Genomic DNA, 19,192 nt, shown 5'->3' with positions numbered 1-19,192 from the left:
AATACCACTGTCCTTGACCCTCCTTGATCCCCATTACAGAGGCCATAGCACGAGACCTCAGAGAGAGATCAGGCAATGTGAAAGGGAATGGAAATGAAGGGGTCTTCAGGGCTCACGAATGAGCATGAAGGACTTCCCCAGGGATAAAGTCAGTAAGGCTGCCAGTTACAGAGGAGCACGAGTAAATACAATGGGAGGGGGAGCAGATGTGGCACTCACACATCTTAGTGTACATAAAAAGATAGCTCTTTCAGTAGTTTCTTGTAAGAAGCCAGAATATTTTGAAGAGCAGTGAGTGAGAAATGTGAAATGTGCTGTATAGGTGGCAAGTGAACTCTTGTAAGATTTTTAGGCTGAACTGGCTAAATTTACAGCTATGCCTACTCACTTAAAGTAACATAGATTACAGCTTAGCTTAGCTCTGTATGCACAGCCTTCTCATCAAATCCCAATGCATTTGAATTTCATAGTATCTAGACTTCTATTTTGCAAGTATTAAAATAAAAGCAAAAAAAATTATCAGTATCACAGTGAAGATCAGCACCTAACCATTTCTAGCTCCCAGCTCTGGCCTCATACCAAACCTGTCTATCAATCCCATGGTGAAAGATCCTGTCACTAAAACTTTGCAGAAAACATCGCTGAAATGCATGGCACAGTTTGCTCACCATGACATACAGCCTAGCAGTGAAGAGGACAAAAGCCATGCTGGTCAGCAAAGACTTAAGAGGAAGGTAAGGACATCAACTGAAGCCTCATTTTATTAAGTTTCCCAATTTTGGCAGGCACCTTCAGCTTTTCCAGCTACATTGAGCCCCATGTAGCAAAAGTAATTTCTTTATTTGTCAAACTAATTTGTTGGTGAGGATGTGAGGGACTGACAGCCCTTTCAACACATTATATGATGCAGACAGGCACTGAACACAGCAGACTGGAAAAACAACACTGAAGAATATCTCCACCTTAAAGGTGCCATCTCACCAACAAAATATATAGCAGATCTGCATTGGCCCAGACCATTACTTTCCCTGGCAAGGACTTGGGGACAAAGCTCCTTAAAACAGTAGTAATCATATTCCACTCATGCTCCTTTTTACTGCCAGCTGTAAACTAGCTCCACATGCATCATGGTTTTGCATCAAAATGTGCACAGACCAAGCCCATATCCAAAGGGACAAGGTAGATCCAATTTACAGCTTTGACAGGTCTGTGCACCCGAGGCAGAGCATGCAGGAAATAGCCTGACATCTCACTTGGAGAGCAGTTAAGAGTCTGCTAGTAGAATTGGATGCAGAGCCACAACAGCCTCCCACAAAGAGCCAGCAAAAGAGCAGGGAATTTGCTATACATTTTTCAAGAAAGATGAAGACCAGGCAGCACCCACCAAGGCACTACTGGGGAAGAGAGGAGTCAAGTTTGATCCTAACTTGCAGCAACCTTTTGTTAGGACAAGCTCAAGGGAAACCACAGCGGCACTGGGAAATGAACACGATGCATTGAGTCACTTCAGTAATGAGACACCACGCTGAAAACTGCTTAAGCCTTTCATTTAGTCAAAACAAAGCAAAAGGAAGTTTTTGTGACCCAATGCAGGTATTACCAATATATGCAGACCAATTACTTGGCAGAGGAGGTTGAGTCCACCTTAGACTCAGAAATTCTGTTTGTTCACTACCAACCTAGTATCGGGGATTTTTTTCTTTTTAGTACAGTTTTCCAGTTGAAAACCTGGGCCCATCCTGATGAGAATATTTTTACTAATCTGCTCTACAGTACTGTGGAAGAACTGTTTGCAGAAAAGCTCTGTACTTCATCTGGATCTCTGTATATCTCAAGTGGTAAAGTGCTGAAAGATCTCTCTGAAGCTGAACTCTTCCTGTCTCATTACACTCCAGGGTTAAAACCCAGGCAAGATACCTGATCTTGCTGAAATTATCTAAAAACTGTTTTTCTTCTCTACTTAGAAATTCCATTATGTTGCACATATTCCCATCATTTAAAATATTCTTTTCCTAAAGCTGTTCACTACCAATAGCCTTTTTCCTTGCAGAATTAAACATGGCTGCCATTTATCAATGCAAGTTTCCAGCCAAAAACTTTTAGACTCTTCCCAGGTCAGACAAATCACAAGTATACATGACTTAAAAGTTGTTTTCAATAACACATGAATTGTCACTTCCTTGATGGAAATAAGACTTCTTTATTCATTCCCACCAAATAGTCCAGAGATTACTCCTGAGACAGCAGGTGACTGGCAAGAGCTCTGGAGAACCAGCAACAGAAAGGAGGTGGGACAAACCAGAAAAGATTAGTGAGCCAGTACTGTGTTTTTAATTTCTACCTCTCAGAAGAGCAGCAGGAAGTTGCAAGGCAATAATTAACAGGATTAGTTATTTACCTGAGGATGAATCTGCGGTTTATCACACGTAGCCTCAAAATCCAGCACTAAGAAGTAGTGATATCTCTGTGGAGGGAAGGATGACATTGCTGCCATGGAAGCTCCAAAGCCGTGGGACGCCAGTTTCCTGCTTACGATGGAGCTGAACCCTTTGAGAACACCAGCTGGGAAGAGGGGGGACACAGCTTGTCTTGACCTTGAAAGTAAGTTTTGGGGAAACTTTGCTGCTCCAGTATGGAGAAATGCTATCATTGAACATCCAGAGGCATCTGAAACTGAAGAGAGACTCATGTTACTCATGCACACATATCATCTCTATTGGTATCTGCATCCTCCTCTGACAGGGATTCCCTTTGTGCTTCCCAGTGGAGAGTGGAGGTTTCAGCATCGCAAACCTGAAATAATAGAGCGACCTGCTCCAAGTGCAATAGATGACATTTGGATTGAGCTTAAGGTGTCCAGAATCACAGGCAACTGAAAATTAACCTCTGCAGATGACTCTAAATTAAGAACTATGAGATACACAACAGTCATGGCTCCAGGCACCAGATCACACCCCACTGCTGAACCTCACTATAGCAGAACATAACACAAACCAACTAAAACACAGAATATCCAGTCTAAGCCCTGCTGAAATTTCTGAGGCCTTTTATCTTTTCATATACAATGCAGTTTCTGGTGCATAGTAAAAATTAAACGCAGCAATACACATTCCAACACTACAACTTATCCAAACAGCTTGGCCCTGAAACATCTGCCAGTTGCACCAAAATATGGCACTTCCATTACAAATCCAGGTGCCCCGTGGCTGGAAGGCTGCTCCCCAGGAAAGTTCTCATTTGCTTTGTATACGAGGCTTCTCAGAGATGTGATTTTAGTGCTACACTCCACTTCTTACTTCAGGTATTTCTCTCAGATGGGGATATCAGTTCAAATAATCACACACAAGAATTCTATAGGCTACAGACTTCCTCCCAAAGAAATACCTCACTCAGTCATCACCTTCTGATACTTTTATTTAACAAACACTATTTAATAAATTGCATTATCCCTGAGACTACCAGGATTTCCCCTCCTGCTACTTTTCTTCTAAAACTTTTCTAAAGGAAAAAGTTGCCAGGATTGTAACTATCCAAGATGGGTCAGCCTCAGGGCTGTAAACAGATCTAGAGAGATGAAAATTCAAGACCAGCTTATGGTGGGTACAGGGATCAATAGCTACACAAGCAAATTGCACCAACTCAGTCCTCTTCAAGAAGGATAGGAGTACCCCTCTACTTGTGTGTGCATATACATACACACAATCTTATAGATATTTAAATCTATCCCCACAGTTGGTCTCACTGCTCATGGAAGGACTCCATCACTTGACATGCCACCCACCTGCCCTTTTATGAGCATGGCCAACCCCCACCTGTGCTGGCTTTTTGCTCTACCATAAAGGGATGGAAGCACCCACTGTGAGACATAGAGACAAAGTGGCCACAGCAAAATGGGGACTTGTTGCTCAAGAACAAAGTCACTGTTTGCACAAAAGACAGCATTTGCTCTCTCCCATCCGTTAGTCCATCAGGTAAATAATGCACATGCCAAAACACATACTTAATGAGGTAAATAATATGCCTTGAATAACAGCTAAATCTGTATTTACCTGTGAGACCATAGAAACTCGGAAGGACCAGATTAGGAGATAATTGCAGATAAGCAGTTTGTGTGCTTCGAGTAAACACACATTTGGTAACCTTCCCTTTCCAAGCTTTTGAGTGAAAGGCAAAAATCAAAGAAGTTGAAATGTTTAAGACCGAGCCAGTGTGCCCACATTGCCAATTCCACAGCATATATGCATCACCCCTGGCTTAAGGCCTTCATGTTTTGAAGCTGTTTGCTTTATTAAAGCAGTGTGCCAGACAGCAGGTACCTCCAAAACCAAAAACGAAGAGACCAACGTAGCATTAAAGGGGCTCAGTTCTACCTGTTGCCTTTCCATCTACAGCTTTGGCTGCCATTCATAAATGCATTACAACCAAATAGAAGTACATATATTTACTTCTAACATGTGCCAGATAAGTCATATTTAAGGTAAACATGCTTTAAATCTTCTAACTACTATGAGTCTAAAGGCCCATCACAACAAATACAATCCCTCAGAATAAAGCCACTTTTAAGTTAGTTGAAGGAAAACCTGGTCTTTAGCCTACTGCATCAAGTAAAATACACAGTTGGAGTGGGGGAGGTAGACAGGCCTGTATCAAATACAGGTAATAAAACATGTATTATCCACCCACCCGCAGCAAGATCTCTTCTCTGGCAACACCAGGGTATCTGACATGGACCCCATGAATCTTCAGGCTGGGTTGCACTACACACAGTGGTGCAGAGGTTTCTGAGCCACTGAGTCCATGGCAAAGGTAAACCAGGCGCCTTGGCAGGATTCAGGCATATCCCCACGCAGACACAGCAGCATCATGCCAGACCCTGGCATGGCAGGTCAGGGTCACAAAAGTACCATGTGACATCAGCGGAGGGAAGCAACAGCCAACATCCAGTGCCCGTTTACACTACCAGCTTCTGCAATGGTCCATATCTAGCAACAGGATCAGGCTCCCCATCCTAAAGGCAGCCTCCCTCCCCACTCTCCCGTGTGGCAGAGGGAGCAGTGCTCCGAACAAAGGCGCGTGAGTGGAGTATTGCATGTGGATTTCCCTACACAGGCAGCATACAAATAAGGGCAATCCCACTGCAAACTCTGCACCTTCAGCCAAATGAAGTTTTAACGGTATGTTTACCCAGCCACTGCTCTGGTTGCCCTGGGAAGACCTCACATCATCTTCTTTGGCAAGGTCAGAGTGCCTCAGAGCACAAGATAGCTGGTGAGCAAACACACTTTATTAGATGTCATGAAAAGCATTTATAATGGCTATGACAATGCAAAGCACTAGTAATTATCCTGTATTTTTTTCCAAGAGACAACAAAGTAAGCAATGCAGCTTCAAAAATTAAAAACCCAGCTCTAGCCATATAAATCCACATGTTCAGTGATTCCATTTCCAAACCTATATAAAACACCATATATATATTTCTTATACACACAGGATCAGATTATAATCTCAGACAGTGCAAGCTGTCACATCTGGCAGTCAACCCTACTAGGTTAATATTTCATATCACACAGCTCAAATTCCTCACACAGATACGTATGAAATGTAATGGGACCATGAACTGAGGTTGGACCTCAGGAATTATTTTGACAGATTGTACACAGACCTAGGAAAATGTGACAGCACTTTACATTTGCTACACCCAGTAAGATGGGAAATGGCCGTATGTGGTGGGTTTCAGCTGGAAGATAGCATGTGTTCTGTGCTGTGTAACAGCATGTGTCCCATGTGACACATGGCTAAAATCAGCATTTAAAAAATAAATTTTTTAAAAAATCAGCTGCAGGTACCATGACAAGTTCAGGCTGACCACAGCTCTTGCTTCTTTAGCAGTCCAAGCACATGATAGTAAAACACGACAGTTTGATCACCAGTAAGGAAGGAAAGCCAAGAGAAAGGCAAGTGCCAGCTGTAGCCATCAGCTTTGCCAGGGGCCCCACTGAGTGTGAAGCGGAGAATCTGCACTGGCGGCTGTTGCATGCCAGGCTTCCTCCTGGGAAAGTTGCTTAGGGACAACCAAAGCAGCAAGGAACAAGACAGGGAACTCTTGCCACGTGAAGAATGCTGGTGACAAGAGCCAGCAGGGCAGTGCAAATGCTGTCCCCCTGCCTGCAGGGCAGCCCCAAAACCACAGAGAGATGTGCATCACCTAAGCTCCAGATGAGTCAAATTCATCAATGGCAGGATAAATTAGCCTACTACAAACTTGAGCTTAATGACTCCTGGCACATAACATAAATATGAACTTTTTACAAGTACATCTAATTAAAATTACAGTTTGCCTTTAAGCCCAAAATATTCCTCTCTACTTTCCAGTTTGATAAGCTGAGTACGGAAGGGGCAGGAAGTCAACATCTAACTTCACATTGGCAGGGTGACCCAAGAAATTACATTTTATGAGAGCCTTCACTTACATGTTAAATTATTTTGGCATTGCAAGACAGCACTCCACCATATTACAAAACAAACAAGAAAACCCCCAACTAACCTAAACGACAAACTGAAATTAAAAAATAAAAGCAAGCAAGCTCTGGGAGTAAAATGCTTCAGTTTATTATTTTTTGCAAAACCTGGGTAGGGGCAGCTGTGCCTTCTGGCCTCCAACAGACAACTGAACTCAAGGCTAGTGCAACCAAAACCAATCCAAAATGTAAGTCAGGTTTGCCTATTTTACTGAATCATGGAGGAAAAAAGTTATGGAATGCTTTCTGTAGAACGAAATTGCATATATTCAGCAACACCTGGAACACAGTATAACAAAAAATGCAGGGCTTCAATTTTGGTAGCTGTTCAAATGCATACTGAGAGGTCAAATGTGAGCCCATATTTTACTTGTGTGAAGATATAACTGAAGAATAATAGAGATAACTCAGGGTGTTTTTTAATCAACCTTAACCTAAACCTAAGTATTTCATTAGATGAACTACAGTCCAAAAATGACAGCATCTGGCTAGTCTGTGAGGCAGGAAACAAGAGACTATGAACAAGACAAGCTTACCCACTCTCACCACTCAAATTTGCAAAAAAGCCCAACCAACATAAAGTAAAACAAATAACAAAAGACAAAGCTTTTAGAACTGTTTAATAAAGTGACACAATTTTAGACAGGTAAATTTGCTTCTTTCTTTAATTTGTTAACCTCACAGTATCATCACTTGAACATGAGAACAGTACAATTCACGGCTGCACTCCCTTCATGTTTGGCTGGCTTTGTCTCCGGCACTGCTAGACAACCACGCCTGTGTTTTGGAAAATCTGTAATGTCATGGCATGTCTATATGCTGCCCCACCATTACTCAGCCCAGATACAACTTGGAATTCATCATTTTGTTTTTACAGTACTCCATAATCACACCCAGGCTCTTCCCACTACAGATTAGGTGGTCCCTGTTCTCAAGAACTTACAGTCTAAAATTAGAAGCAGTACAAGTGAGGGGAACAACAGAAAAGAATGAGGGGTACAGGAGGAGAGTTGGGCAGCTGCTCATCTGGGAGAAACATGCATCTTGGTAGGTCAACTGAAAAAAATAATTCGCCCTATACAAGCACTGGTTCCCTCTGTATGGTCATTGTGGAAGAGATAAGTGAACATGGAAAAGGCTGCCTAAAGGATGGAGGGCACTCTTGGGTTAAGGAAGGTCTCTCCCATTTCTTGAGCTCATTCTTGCCGCTGGGTTCCTTGGCTGATTTTGTCAAAGGCACGACCACACATGTCAGAGCACCAGAATCTCTTCCATTGTGACATCACAGACGCGATGGCTTGTGAGATCACAATGTGCAAGGCCGAAGGCGCTGATTACTTAGGGAAGCGCTTGCTGGAGCTATGGCACCCTACAAAGCTGGGAAACAAACACATCTCAGTTCACTTGACAACACAGTGAAACCCACATGAGACTCCACACCAGCAGGACATGAATTTGTCTCAACAGACCACCCAGAAGCCGTCCCAAAGATGCACAGTACAATTCCACTCCAATTTTATTAGGCCGCCTCTGCTAGGCAACCCACTTTCGTCAGCTCCTTGACTGGTCTCCTAAGACAGGCTTTGCTGTGTATTTTTAAACCTTCTCCAAGAGTAACTGCAGATGAGTAAACGGGTCTAAGCTGGAGTCTGAAGAAGTTCCACACAGCAAAGGACTGGTCACTTAGAAGAAACGTAGAGAAAGGAAAGAACAAAAATTAAAACAAAGAAGCAATAACAGGGACACATACAGCAAAAGCCAAAGAAGAAGAACAGATTTGCTATTGAGGAAAAGAACCGTTTCACAGGATCAGACCGAAAATCCTCTAGTCCAATCTCCTGCATCTGCCTGGGAGCCATAAGAAAATACACCAGTGTGAAACTACACAAAACGAGGTTAACCAAGCCAATAGTTCTGGGAGGCCAAAAGGAGGCAGGCCTGTCCTTCCATCTCAGTCTTACTTTCCTGCTGATTACATTACACCAGTTCCTGAGCTTGTCTGGCCCTTCTGTGAGCTGATTCAACCACAGGAACCTATAAAAGGACTAACACGGCCAGAATAAAACACAATTAAAACAAGATAGTTTCCGGCTGGTTTAGTGAGATGAATTAGCTCAGGGCCAAGCTAGATGAATACCAAAGTTCAAAGAAGAGGACGGGCCCACACTGGCAGAAGCAGGAATGAGATGAGCCACCGGGGCTGTTGGTCAAGTCAGCTGCTCACCAAACCATGTACTCAGACCAGGACAGAGACACCTGGGATGACGTAGCACATTGCAGAGAATGGAGAAGTTATCTTGGCTCTAGCAGCATAGACACATTAAACTTGAATTCACAAAGCCCCACCAGACCATCCTGTCTCAACTTCATGTAATGCTGGCCCTAAAGTTTCCATTCCTTAGTCGAGCCCAAAGGCTTGAGCATCTTTCAGAAAAGTTTCTAGCCTTTAATTGCAGCTTGAAGAGTGGAGGTTCCCCTCTACCTTCAGACAGCTCGTTTCAATGGTCAATCCATTCGCTGTCAAAAAACAACATGTCTTAGTTTTCATTCAAACTTTCCCAGCCCTGGTCTTTGACAGAAGTTCTGAAATTTATGGCACTTCAGTGCTCTCAATCCTCAGCACAGCTCCCAGTGCCAGGAGCTAGAAATTTGTAGCTACTACACAGTCAGTAAAAGCTACTATTGCATATTGGCCTAATTTAGTGGAAAGGAGACATAGTAGGCCACCCTTTGTTTAATGGAATCTGGCATGCGTAATTACTTCATTTCCATACACATGAATGCCATAGTTGTTCAAACCACTTAAACAGCTGCACATCTTCGTTATCTGAAAAATGAAGGTTAACACCTGAGAGTGCCAAATGAATCTCAGCCTGGATTCGGGGAAACAAAACTTGCATTGCCCAATAGACTGGTAGCTTTTGATCTTCACAAATGAGCTCCAGAAGTGTTAAAAGAAAACCAGTACTCTGGCAAAGCTCTGTCTTGTTACACTGGCAAAGGCTCCAAGCAGGGTAGCAGCTACAGTGGGGTATGGTTTCCACACAACCCAGTCTCAGTCCAGAAAATCTGCCAGGGAAGATGTTGACCCAAATATTCAACCACGAAACAAAAATAATGATTGTAACAAATACAGCTGAAATTAAAAACAACAAAAAAATTTATTTTGGTTGGAAGAGAAGTATCTTTTCCTACACAACACATCTAGAGAGAACATAACTTTTCAGCTGGCCTTGGGCCAGCAGAGATCACTTCTCTTAGGGAAAGGAAATGGTCCAAATGGTCCCTAGCACAGCCAGCACCTCTGCTCTAGGTTATGTCTTGACAGCCTCAACTTGTCCATTTCTTCTTTTATTCCCCTGCTTGCCATGGTACCATACTGGTATGTTAGCTCATCACTACTAGATTGAAACACCAGAGTGTCAGCAGGACTATTTCTAGCAAAAATATCTGCTTCGGATGCAAGAAAGACTTGTGACAAAAGCCCTCCATGCTCTCCTGTAAGCCCAGGTACGCTGGGCAGTCCTGCACCATTTACCTGGATGTCACCATACCTGCAATCTACAGCCTTGGGCCCCTCCACTGCAGATGGCCACAGGACTGACACAAACATAGGGTAAAATGCAAATACTTCACACACTTAAGTATCTTCCAGAACTCTATTTCCAAAATTTAAGGGGGCTAAAAAAAAAAAAAAACCAAAAAAAACCCCCAAGTCCTACCAAAGTTAACAGAATCAAAATAAGATAAGCACCAAAACAACTGTTGTCAGGTCCTCTAATGAAAGCAAACTGAAGTATCTCTCAAGTGCAGAACAGAAACTTTACATCCTATCAGTGTTTATTCAATCCAAGGTCTTCTTTATCTAGCATCAGGCACACAGGCAATTTTTAAAGGCTTTAATCACTTTCTTCTTTTGGATTTTGGTACCACTCAAATCTATCTAGACACACTAACTTTACAAAAAAAAAAACAACAAAAAAATCAAAAAACCAACAAAAAAAAACCCCAACAAAAAACAACAAACCCAACACACCATTCATGTAGAGCAACCCAAATTTTGAGATGAACAAGATGCATAAAAGGGTCACGGGGCCACTCTTTGAAACAAAACAAGCATTTAGTCCACAGTGTAAATTAATGTGAAAATTCAGTTGCAAAGGGCAGAATTCAGTGCTTCAAAATGGAAATAAAAATATCTGAAAATCAAACTTCCCAAGCCTACACAGCGGGGAATAACCAACTGGACTTCTAACTAATACTACTGAATTTCAGAATAATTCATTCTTGGATAAAAATTCAAATGGCAACTTTAATATCACGTGATATGAGATGCTACAATATTGCAAAAAACCACTACCGGACAAAATAAATTCAAGTTACCATTAGAAATAAATCAGGTAAAATCCTCAAACGGCTGTTAACAGCATCTGATGGAACAAGTGCTTTGGAGATGTACCTTCCTGGAGCCCTGTATACCTCATCCTTCCTGACACACTGTGTAAACATTAACATATTAGAAAACTTGCTGGTCCCCTGTATCACACCTGAAATAATATCAAGAGGTCAGACTAAACAACAGCTGTCAATCCATCATTTCTGGAACCAAAAGCTCAATAAAGAAACTAGATAAGTAAAGAAGGAGCAAAACAAATGTCACACTTAAACAGGCCAGCAATGACCACGTAAATCCACCAGACACAGGACTTGTAAAAGACAGAACAGAAGCAGTAAATGACAACACCTCTTCATACATCTCAGTTTGGAAAAAAACACCTGTAAAAGCATAGCGGCAAGAAAAGAAAAAGAGAAGAAATTCCTACTGCCACTTAGGAAACAAGTAAACAGCCTGTACTCCTAAGCTTTCTCAAGTTTACTTCACACTCAAGATCTGAGACAGGTGTTCAGTTCAATCTCACAGAGTAAAAAACACAGGAAAAAAAACCCCAACAAACCTCCTACTCCCTCATTACCTTTACATCCCAAAACATAAAAGAATCCTTGCTGCTGCTGTCTCCAGCTCAGCCCGTGCCCAACCCCGGGCAGACGGGCTGTTTTCCTTTCCTCAAGCCCTGAAAGCAACTGATCCCGCTCCAGCTGGGATGTGGAGGGCTGCTGCCACAGCCACCCCCAAGACCTCCCCTCAGGGCCGCACCGGGGCGCGGAGGGCCCGGCAACCCGGCCGTCGAGCGGACGAGGCTCCGCCACCCCACGCCCTCCCATCGGGCCGGGGCCGCCTCCGGTCCCCACCGGCACCCCCGCCCCACGCCCTCGGTTCGAACCCCCCCGCCGCGGGGCGCCGGGCCTCCTTCCCCGCTCCGCGCCGGGCCTCCAGCCCCCGCCCCGGGCCACAGCGGCCCCACGTCTCCGCCAGGCCTACGGAGCCCCCCGCGCCGGCCGGGCCCCGCAGGGCTGGGCCGAGCCGCCGCCCGCCTCCCGCACCACCCCCGCGGCGGAGCCGCCCCGGCCCGGCCGGGCCCCGCGCCCCGCACTCCGCACCACGAGTGCCCGGCACCGCCACTCACCGCCCGCACTCTGACCCCCGACCCCGCGCTGAGCGGCAGCGCCGCCGCCCAACCGCAGCGCCGCCCGCCGCCGCCGGGGGCGGGGCTTCCGACCCACCGCGCCCCCTCGCGCAGGCGCATGCGGCGCACCGCCCCGCGGGGCACGCTGGGGGCTGTAGTTCTCTCCGGCCGGCCCCGCCGCGTGGCCGCGGCGCGACGCCGCGCCGGCCCCGCCGGGCTCCCGGGCGCCGATCCCTACACTCCGTGCCCGGCGGAATCTCATCCTCTCCCTGCCGACTCGACTCCTCGTCTCCCCCGCGGCCGCCCCTTACCTGCTCTGTGTCCTCAAGGGCCATCCCACCGTGTCCCCAGGACGCCTCCCCCAGCTCCTGATGCCTCCATGCCTCTGTGTTCACTCATCTCTCTTATCCTAAAGCTGTGTCTGAACTGTGCCCGGTCGTTGCTTGACACCCCTGAGCTGTGGCAGCTCCTCCCCACTCACATGGCTGGCACCCTGAGCCAGGACATGTCAAATCTCGCTAGCTGTCATACTCTGCAAGGGTTCTGAGCCCCCATCCCTGCCAGCTGTGCAGGGAACAGCAGCCAGCACTGTGCTGCTATGGGACAGCATGGCAAGGAATGCTGGAACAGGCTGCCCAGGGAGGTCATGGGTTTCCCTCTCTGGAGATATTCAAGACCCACCTGGAAGCGTTCCTCTGTCACCTGCTCTGGTGACCCTGCCTAGGCAAGGGGACTGGGCTGCATGATCTCCAGAGATCTCTTCCAATCCCAACAATTCTGTGATTCTCTGAACTTACCTGCAATGACACCTAATCTTTAGCCTACTGACACATCCATAACTCCTGGAATCTCAGCTGCAATGACAAGTGTTCTAGCTGGGGCCATTCCCTGCATTGCTTCCTTCCTTGCTTCTCACATTAATTCACCTCCACATTTCAAGCCAGCAGCTGCTTTGCAAGCCCCTGGTATTCCTCATATGCATGATGAGCAAACTCAGAGCACTGACTCATGCAAATAGGAGTGAGGGATTCTAGAGGCCGCCTTACCCATCCTTTGCCTGCAGGCAGGAGCAGTCCTACCTGTCATCTTGCTCTCCTCTACAAATCATTCCTTAAGCCATTCTCTGGCTCCATGTCTTAAAATATCGGACAAAGGTAAGTACCAGAGTGCAGAGATCATTGACTGATGCTCCACAGAAGGTGGGCTGGCTGCCTGACTGAATCTTCCTGGTTCTCCTGCCTTTAATTGAGTTGCTGGCTCTTCAGGCTGGATTTCTCCTTTCCTCTGTTTGTGCCCTTGAACTTGAGAGGCCTGAACCATGAAAGTATCATGTCAGAACTATAAAAATACCAACAGCAAACCATTTAATAATAGTAAGAGTTCCTTTAAGCCCTCTTAGATTTGGCATCTCTCAGCTTCCCACCCACATAAGCAAGGATAATGTGAAATTTTACTTCTAAGCTTAGCTATATTGATGTGATTTGTCAAGTCCTTGGTGACTGACGTATGGTTTGCCAGGAGCCCAGGATAGTGAATTGAAGGCCTTTGCACTGTGGTATTCTTTGAGCAATCTGTCCCTGGCCTTCCCTTAGCAGGGATGGAAACTGACTGAAATTACACTGCAGCCCTAAAGCTTGAAATTTAGGGCTCACAGCCTGCCTGTGTTTCTAAGAGGATGAAAGAGAAGAGGCCTTTGCTGACCTCTGCATCTTGCACTAAAAAGTAATTCTTGGGTCTAGACAAACAATGAATGACTCATAGGTATGTGCATATCCCTTTTTCATCAGCCAAGCCTTGTGCTATTTTCCAGGCTTCCCAGGCAGTACAGCAGGCAGATTTCCTCCTGCCCAGTTTTTTGGGAAAACCCCTTTTCCCAGTTGAGTTATCTGTAGTAACTAGGGCCCACACCTTGGCTTCTGACAGCCTCCGTGACCCTTGCAAGACCCATACAAGTTGTCCACCAAAGACTGCAGGACAGCAATGAAATTCCCTTCAGCAACTGCACTTTCAAAGAGAGCCTTTTTTCTGGCACAACTATCAGCACCCAAAACAGTTCAGAGAGAGCCATATTTTATGAAATATTGTCACTGTTTCTGTATTGTTCATGTCTGAGCCTGCCTTATGTGGGCATGCATACCTCAAATGAACACTGCAGGCCACTGAAAATGTCACCTACAGATTAATCTGGCTCACTCCAGGCTTCTGGAAAAATAAATGAGGGTGATCGATAGATACCCTGTGGCGTGCCCATCAATGCACATGGCCCCTGTAGCATCCTCACTGGGAACAGCTCCCCTCCCCAAGGGACTCTGCCAGTAAAAGCAGTCAATTGCCATGGGGCCCTAGGCAAGGAATGCTGACAAACTGGGTCATGCAGGTGGGGAACAGTGGTCAAAAGGGCTGATAGTTGCTCATTAGGGCCACCTTATTTATTCCAGGCAGCACAGCCCATGTCAGTCCCATGACGCCATTGCCTCAGGACCAGCTCTATCCAAGAGCAAGAGAGCATGTTTCAGGAGTCACTCTAGTGTCTTAATTGCTTGTCCTACTTTAGAGATTTTGAGATGGCTAGAAGAAACCCATAGGAAATAGGGTCCATGCTGGGCAGTGTCTGCTCTGTCCTAATTTACGTGAAGGACTATCTTCAAACCTTGGCTGGAAATCAACTCAGATTCTAGCTGTGACCTTCTCTCCTCTGGCAGGATCCCTCTGCTGCTGCCAGCAGATGCAGAAACCTGGTCTACAGTTACCTGAAGTTTTATTTGTTTTAAAACCCCAACAGTTTTTTTCATTCATTTCATTCAGCACAGATGTTAAGCTACCACTGGACTGATGGATGGACAGAGCTTGATTAGAAAGCAGCAAACCAATGGGGCAGGGTAAGGAAGAAAATACAGAATACACCCCCCCGACCCCATGTGGCAACTGCAAGGGATCCTCTGTGTGAAGACAAGGCTGAGCTTTTCCTAACCCAAGATCAACTATCAGGTCTCTGCTTGCTGCTGAGTCAGCACAGAGAAGGAGGTACATTTCCCAGCCCTTCTCCCAGTGCCTCCCTCCCAAGGGTCCATGGAGCACGTTTCCTTTTATAGTAATAGGATTTTACATTATTATGGCACAAAGAAACATCAGATCATTTTAAAGGCAACTCTTTTAATACTGTTCAGCTGCTTATGCTGAGTGAAACTTTTAAATGTCTTATAATACACATGACAAGTAGTTTTGTATCACTGTTTTCTACTTAACAAGTTAATAACGTGCCAACCCAAATCCTTCAGTTACTAACGCCACCGGTGGGACTCATTAACCAACGTGAGTACATATTTAAGGGAATACTAATATTCACAATGTACATTTTTATATTCATGTTGTCATTCTTGAAACCACAGCTCAGTTCATGTATTCTGTTGAAACATTTGTTTGCAGAGGATTTCTCTCTCCCTTTTCCTCTAAACACAGAGACTATCACTGGGGTATCATTCTGGTGAATGATATTAATGACAGCCTGTCATCATGGAAAGCTATTTCTAGCTGTCAATTAAAGGGTGTTTTGAAAGAAAGCAGCTCATTCAAACCCCATGGGAGCCAGTGTGTCTCATTGTTTGACAGTGACCCCCTTGATGAATTTGGGAGCAACAGCAGTTCTGTGGGGCTTGGAGCTTTGCAGATGCAGCACAGGGCTCTTGGATGACAATGACAGGAGATTTTAAAAGTGCCGATGTCCTTAGCAAAGAAAAGGCAAAATAATATTTCAGATGATAAAAGCAATCCACAGGTAGGAGTATTGTTCAGAAAAGAAGTCCCAGGGATACTGAGCCATTCTCCTCCACCTTGTAATATAATTTCCTCTCCAAGATCCCAATTTATCAACCTCAGTCTTCAAATATGTCTTTTTATTTTCCCATGCTAAATCAAGTAGAAGGCTTCTTCAGCTTTTCTCTATCCAATAGATGGAAAAACCTCTAATTCCCAGAAAAAATTTATTTATAGCTAGTTTACTCTAATTTTTTTCTGGAAAAATGATCCTTTGATTTGACTTGTTGGTTTCTTTCCCTCTCCTGTTGTATTCATAGGCAGCTCTCAGATCCCATTTTTGCCATCTTTGCTTTGGTGGCCTAAACAAGCCATTTTTTCTTGTATCTCCTTAGCATCTTATCTTTCCATTTCCCACTCCATCTCAGTAGACTTCCTCTGCACCTGCTTCAGTTTAAATTAAATTTTCTTGAGCATGAGTGCCCAGACTGGTATGTGGTATTCCTGAGCTGTGCTCCAAGGCCTCATACAATATATGTCATTTGACCTTATAAATATCACTCATATAAACATGCTTGATTTCTACATTTCCCCCCTCAACAGGGTGGTCCACTCTCAGGGCTTTCTCGTTCCTTTTATTTTCCTAAGCACTCCTTGTGCAGTAATAAAAATGTACAGACTCAGTGGGGATCTGTTTTAACTTCAAATGTGCTGATTCAGTTCAAAAACCATTAATTCAGCCAGAATCAGGGCCATGGGGTGGAAATCCTTTTCCAGTTAAAACAGAGGTGAGAGGGACAGCCTTTGGCAGGCTAGGAAATAAAGTGCATTAGAAAAACATTGCATGGCATCAGAAAGTGGGTATTGACTGGTCTATGTTAACAGAGGACGAGGGAGTCTTGGACATTTCACATCAGGATGAGATGTCTCCATAGGAGATCTGCTTGGATTTGAACAAACTTCTGGGGTTTGATGCATTGGGAGCACTTTATTTCTCTAGTCTGTGCTTTGCTGGAATGGTCAGAATGGTCCCTGCTGGACGTTATATTGATTGAGCACACACACCTAGTCAGACAGGCTGCTCCTGTGTCCAAAAAAATCCCACTTTAATCACAAGTGCAAGAGGATGCAGTGAAATGCAAATCAAACATAAGCAACTGTGTTTCTTGGGTTGTAGATCAGTGTTCTTCCCCTTTGTGTGAGTCCCAGTGAATCCAGCTTTTCCCCCTCACTCCCACTTTGTACATGGGATGAGCAGAAAAGCTACACGTCAGGGAGGTGTCAGCACCAAAACACAAAATAAAATGACCCATCAGCAAAGGATTTCCCCAAGATATTTGACCAAAGGAAAACATAGGCTGAGCATCAGAAGAAATTTCCTAAGGCTATGATGCATTAAACTGTGGGATCACCTTCCGAGAGGAACGGTGGGAATCATGAAAGCAGTCACTTACAGCACTGTAAAATGTCCCATTGGTGCCAGCGTGATTCCAGCTCGAGGGAGCTGCACTGAATCATCTACCATGCCTTTTCCAACTCTCGCTCCTAAAAATCAGACCCAAGAAGTACAAAGAATGAAGGGCAAACAGCGATGTCAATTTGCTAAAGAAATACAAGCTCTTCTACATTATTGTATGTCGTAAAACCCTTGTGCTTAGACTGTATAGTTAATCTTGATATTCCAATGCCATCCACAAAGAAATTCAGGCTTAACCCTGGTAAAAAATACTGTGCAATTGGGTGCAGTTTATTCTTTATATTTTAATAGTTATAGCAAAGCTCCATTGCTAACCAGTAAAAAAAGAAAAAGGAAAAAAAAAGGAAAGAAAAGGAAAAAGCTGAATGTGTTTTACAGCTATGTCGTCATGGGAAAGCTGTGTTTCAAAGTGAGGGCATCAACAGCAGTGAAATGGGACATTTTAAAACATTTTAAACATTTTTAATGCGAGGTTAAAAAAAACCCACTTCACCAAAATCTCTTTGCCAGTATTTTAGCTAATAGGGTTGCAGTGTGTAAAGGAAGGGTTCTGACGCCTGCACAGGCCACCCAATACTGAGCTGCTCCTCAAGTGTCTTGAACTCTAAGTGTAAATGGAAAAAACATCTAAAATTAAGCATTTCTCCTGGAGGAACATATTGCTGATAAAGCAAATCTTCCCACAGGACAAGCACACCTGCTGGAAGGTAGAGACATTTTTATGTGTGGGATTTTAACTTGAGATAAAATACTTTTCACGGGCAGTCATATGGAAGACAGCTGGCCAAAAATAATAACAGAGGAATTTGTGTCCCTTGAGAAATTCTGAGGTTTCAAAAAATATGATTTTTGACCTAAGTTGGGACAAAAAGTTTAGTGCTGGAAATTTTGTTGTTTAATGACATATTCCCAAATAAAAATAGTATATTTCTTTTCACTTTACCACTTTGACATTTCTTTTGTTTTATTATTACATCATTCTAGAAGCCCAAACCATCCATTACACCACACTGTTTCCTTTCCTCATACTGTACATTACATTGACAGGCATAATCCCCACCCTTTTTTAAGATTCCTATTAAACCAGCTAAATGTCTTTGTGAAACTCAATATCAGGAACAGCAAGGATCCCTGCCCTAAGCTGGGGCAACAATGGGTTTTAACAATTATTTTTCAAATATGCCTTTAAAAGATGGACATAAGAGACTAGAGCAGGGGGAGAAGTGCCTGGCACAGTCTGAACAACTCCAGGGAACGTGACTGTTCCTGAAAAACCTGAACTAGCTCTTGGTCTGATGGCTGGCAGGCAAAGGGCCTGGCACAAGCTTGTCATTACTCGTGGTTTGATTTTTGCTGTAGGCAGGGAAGCAAAGCTTCACAAAGGAAAAATATTTGACCCAGAGAGCACTTGGTTTCCCCCCAGCTCAGGAGAGCCCATGCTTTAGGCCAAATACTTGGACCAAATGGGGTATAAATATATAACAGGAATAAAACAATACTGTCAGAAGGAGATGAGGAAAGGAAAAAAAAAAAAAAAGAGAGAAACCCGACATATGAATATTTTTAATAATTTTTCAGCAAAAGCTTGGGTAATGTCTATATACTCTAGTAAATGTTCCCAGTTACTCCAATCACTGTTTTCTGGTAGAAAATTGATCTGCTGGAAAAAAACTTACTTACTCTACCATGAAATCTCTTAGGTTCATTATTTATTTGGACTCAGTTGTGATGCTTTGTGGTATGGAAAACTTCCTGGATTCAGCATTCCTCTAAACTGCCCCTTTGAAACTAAATAATTACTTGGATAGCTCTAGCCCTTGCTGCTGCAAGTGTCCAGAGGCCAAGTCTTTGAAAATAGTTCCTAAACTCCTGAGCAAAGCAGCTCCTTTCACCAAAATAAAGTCTCACCTTTATCTCCA

At 44.2% G+C, this 19,192-nt stretch overlaps 1 protein-coding gene across 3 annotated transcripts in view; it reads right to left on the bottom strand.

The window, feature by feature from the left end:
- The window catches only part of ERI3 (ERI1 exoribonuclease family member 3), a 130,669-nt gene extending 118,208 nt beyond the window's left edge, over positions 1–12,461 (bottom strand). The window contains exons 1-2 of one of the 3 annotated variants that reach the window (XM_088169769.1): positions 12,355–12,461; positions 2,399–2,673 (exon numbers count right to left, since the gene is read on the bottom strand). In XM_088169769.1, coding sequence (XP_088025895.1) covers positions 2,399–2,650 — 252 coding nt within the window. In that variant the 5' untranslated portion in view covers positions 2,651–2,673; positions 12,355–12,461. Of the gene's footprint in view, positions 1–2,398; positions 2,674–12,017; positions 12,134–12,354 lie in introns of those variants that run through there. The other 2 variants (XM_014872102.2, XM_088169768.1) reach the window with 2 other exon arrangements.
- Between the last annotated feature and the right edge of the window lie 6,731 nt (positions 12,462–19,192).

This window comes from Sturnus vulgaris, chromosome 9 (genome assembly GCF_052056855.1).
Source record: "Sturnus vulgaris isolate bStuVul1 chromosome 9, bStuVul1.hap1, whole genome shotgun sequence".
Lineage (NCBI taxonomy): Eukaryota > Metazoa > Chordata > Aves > Passeriformes > Sturnidae > Sturnus > Sturnus vulgaris.
The sequence above is the reverse complement of the archived record's forward strand: the minus strand, read 5'-3'. Positions and strand labels throughout refer to the sequence as shown.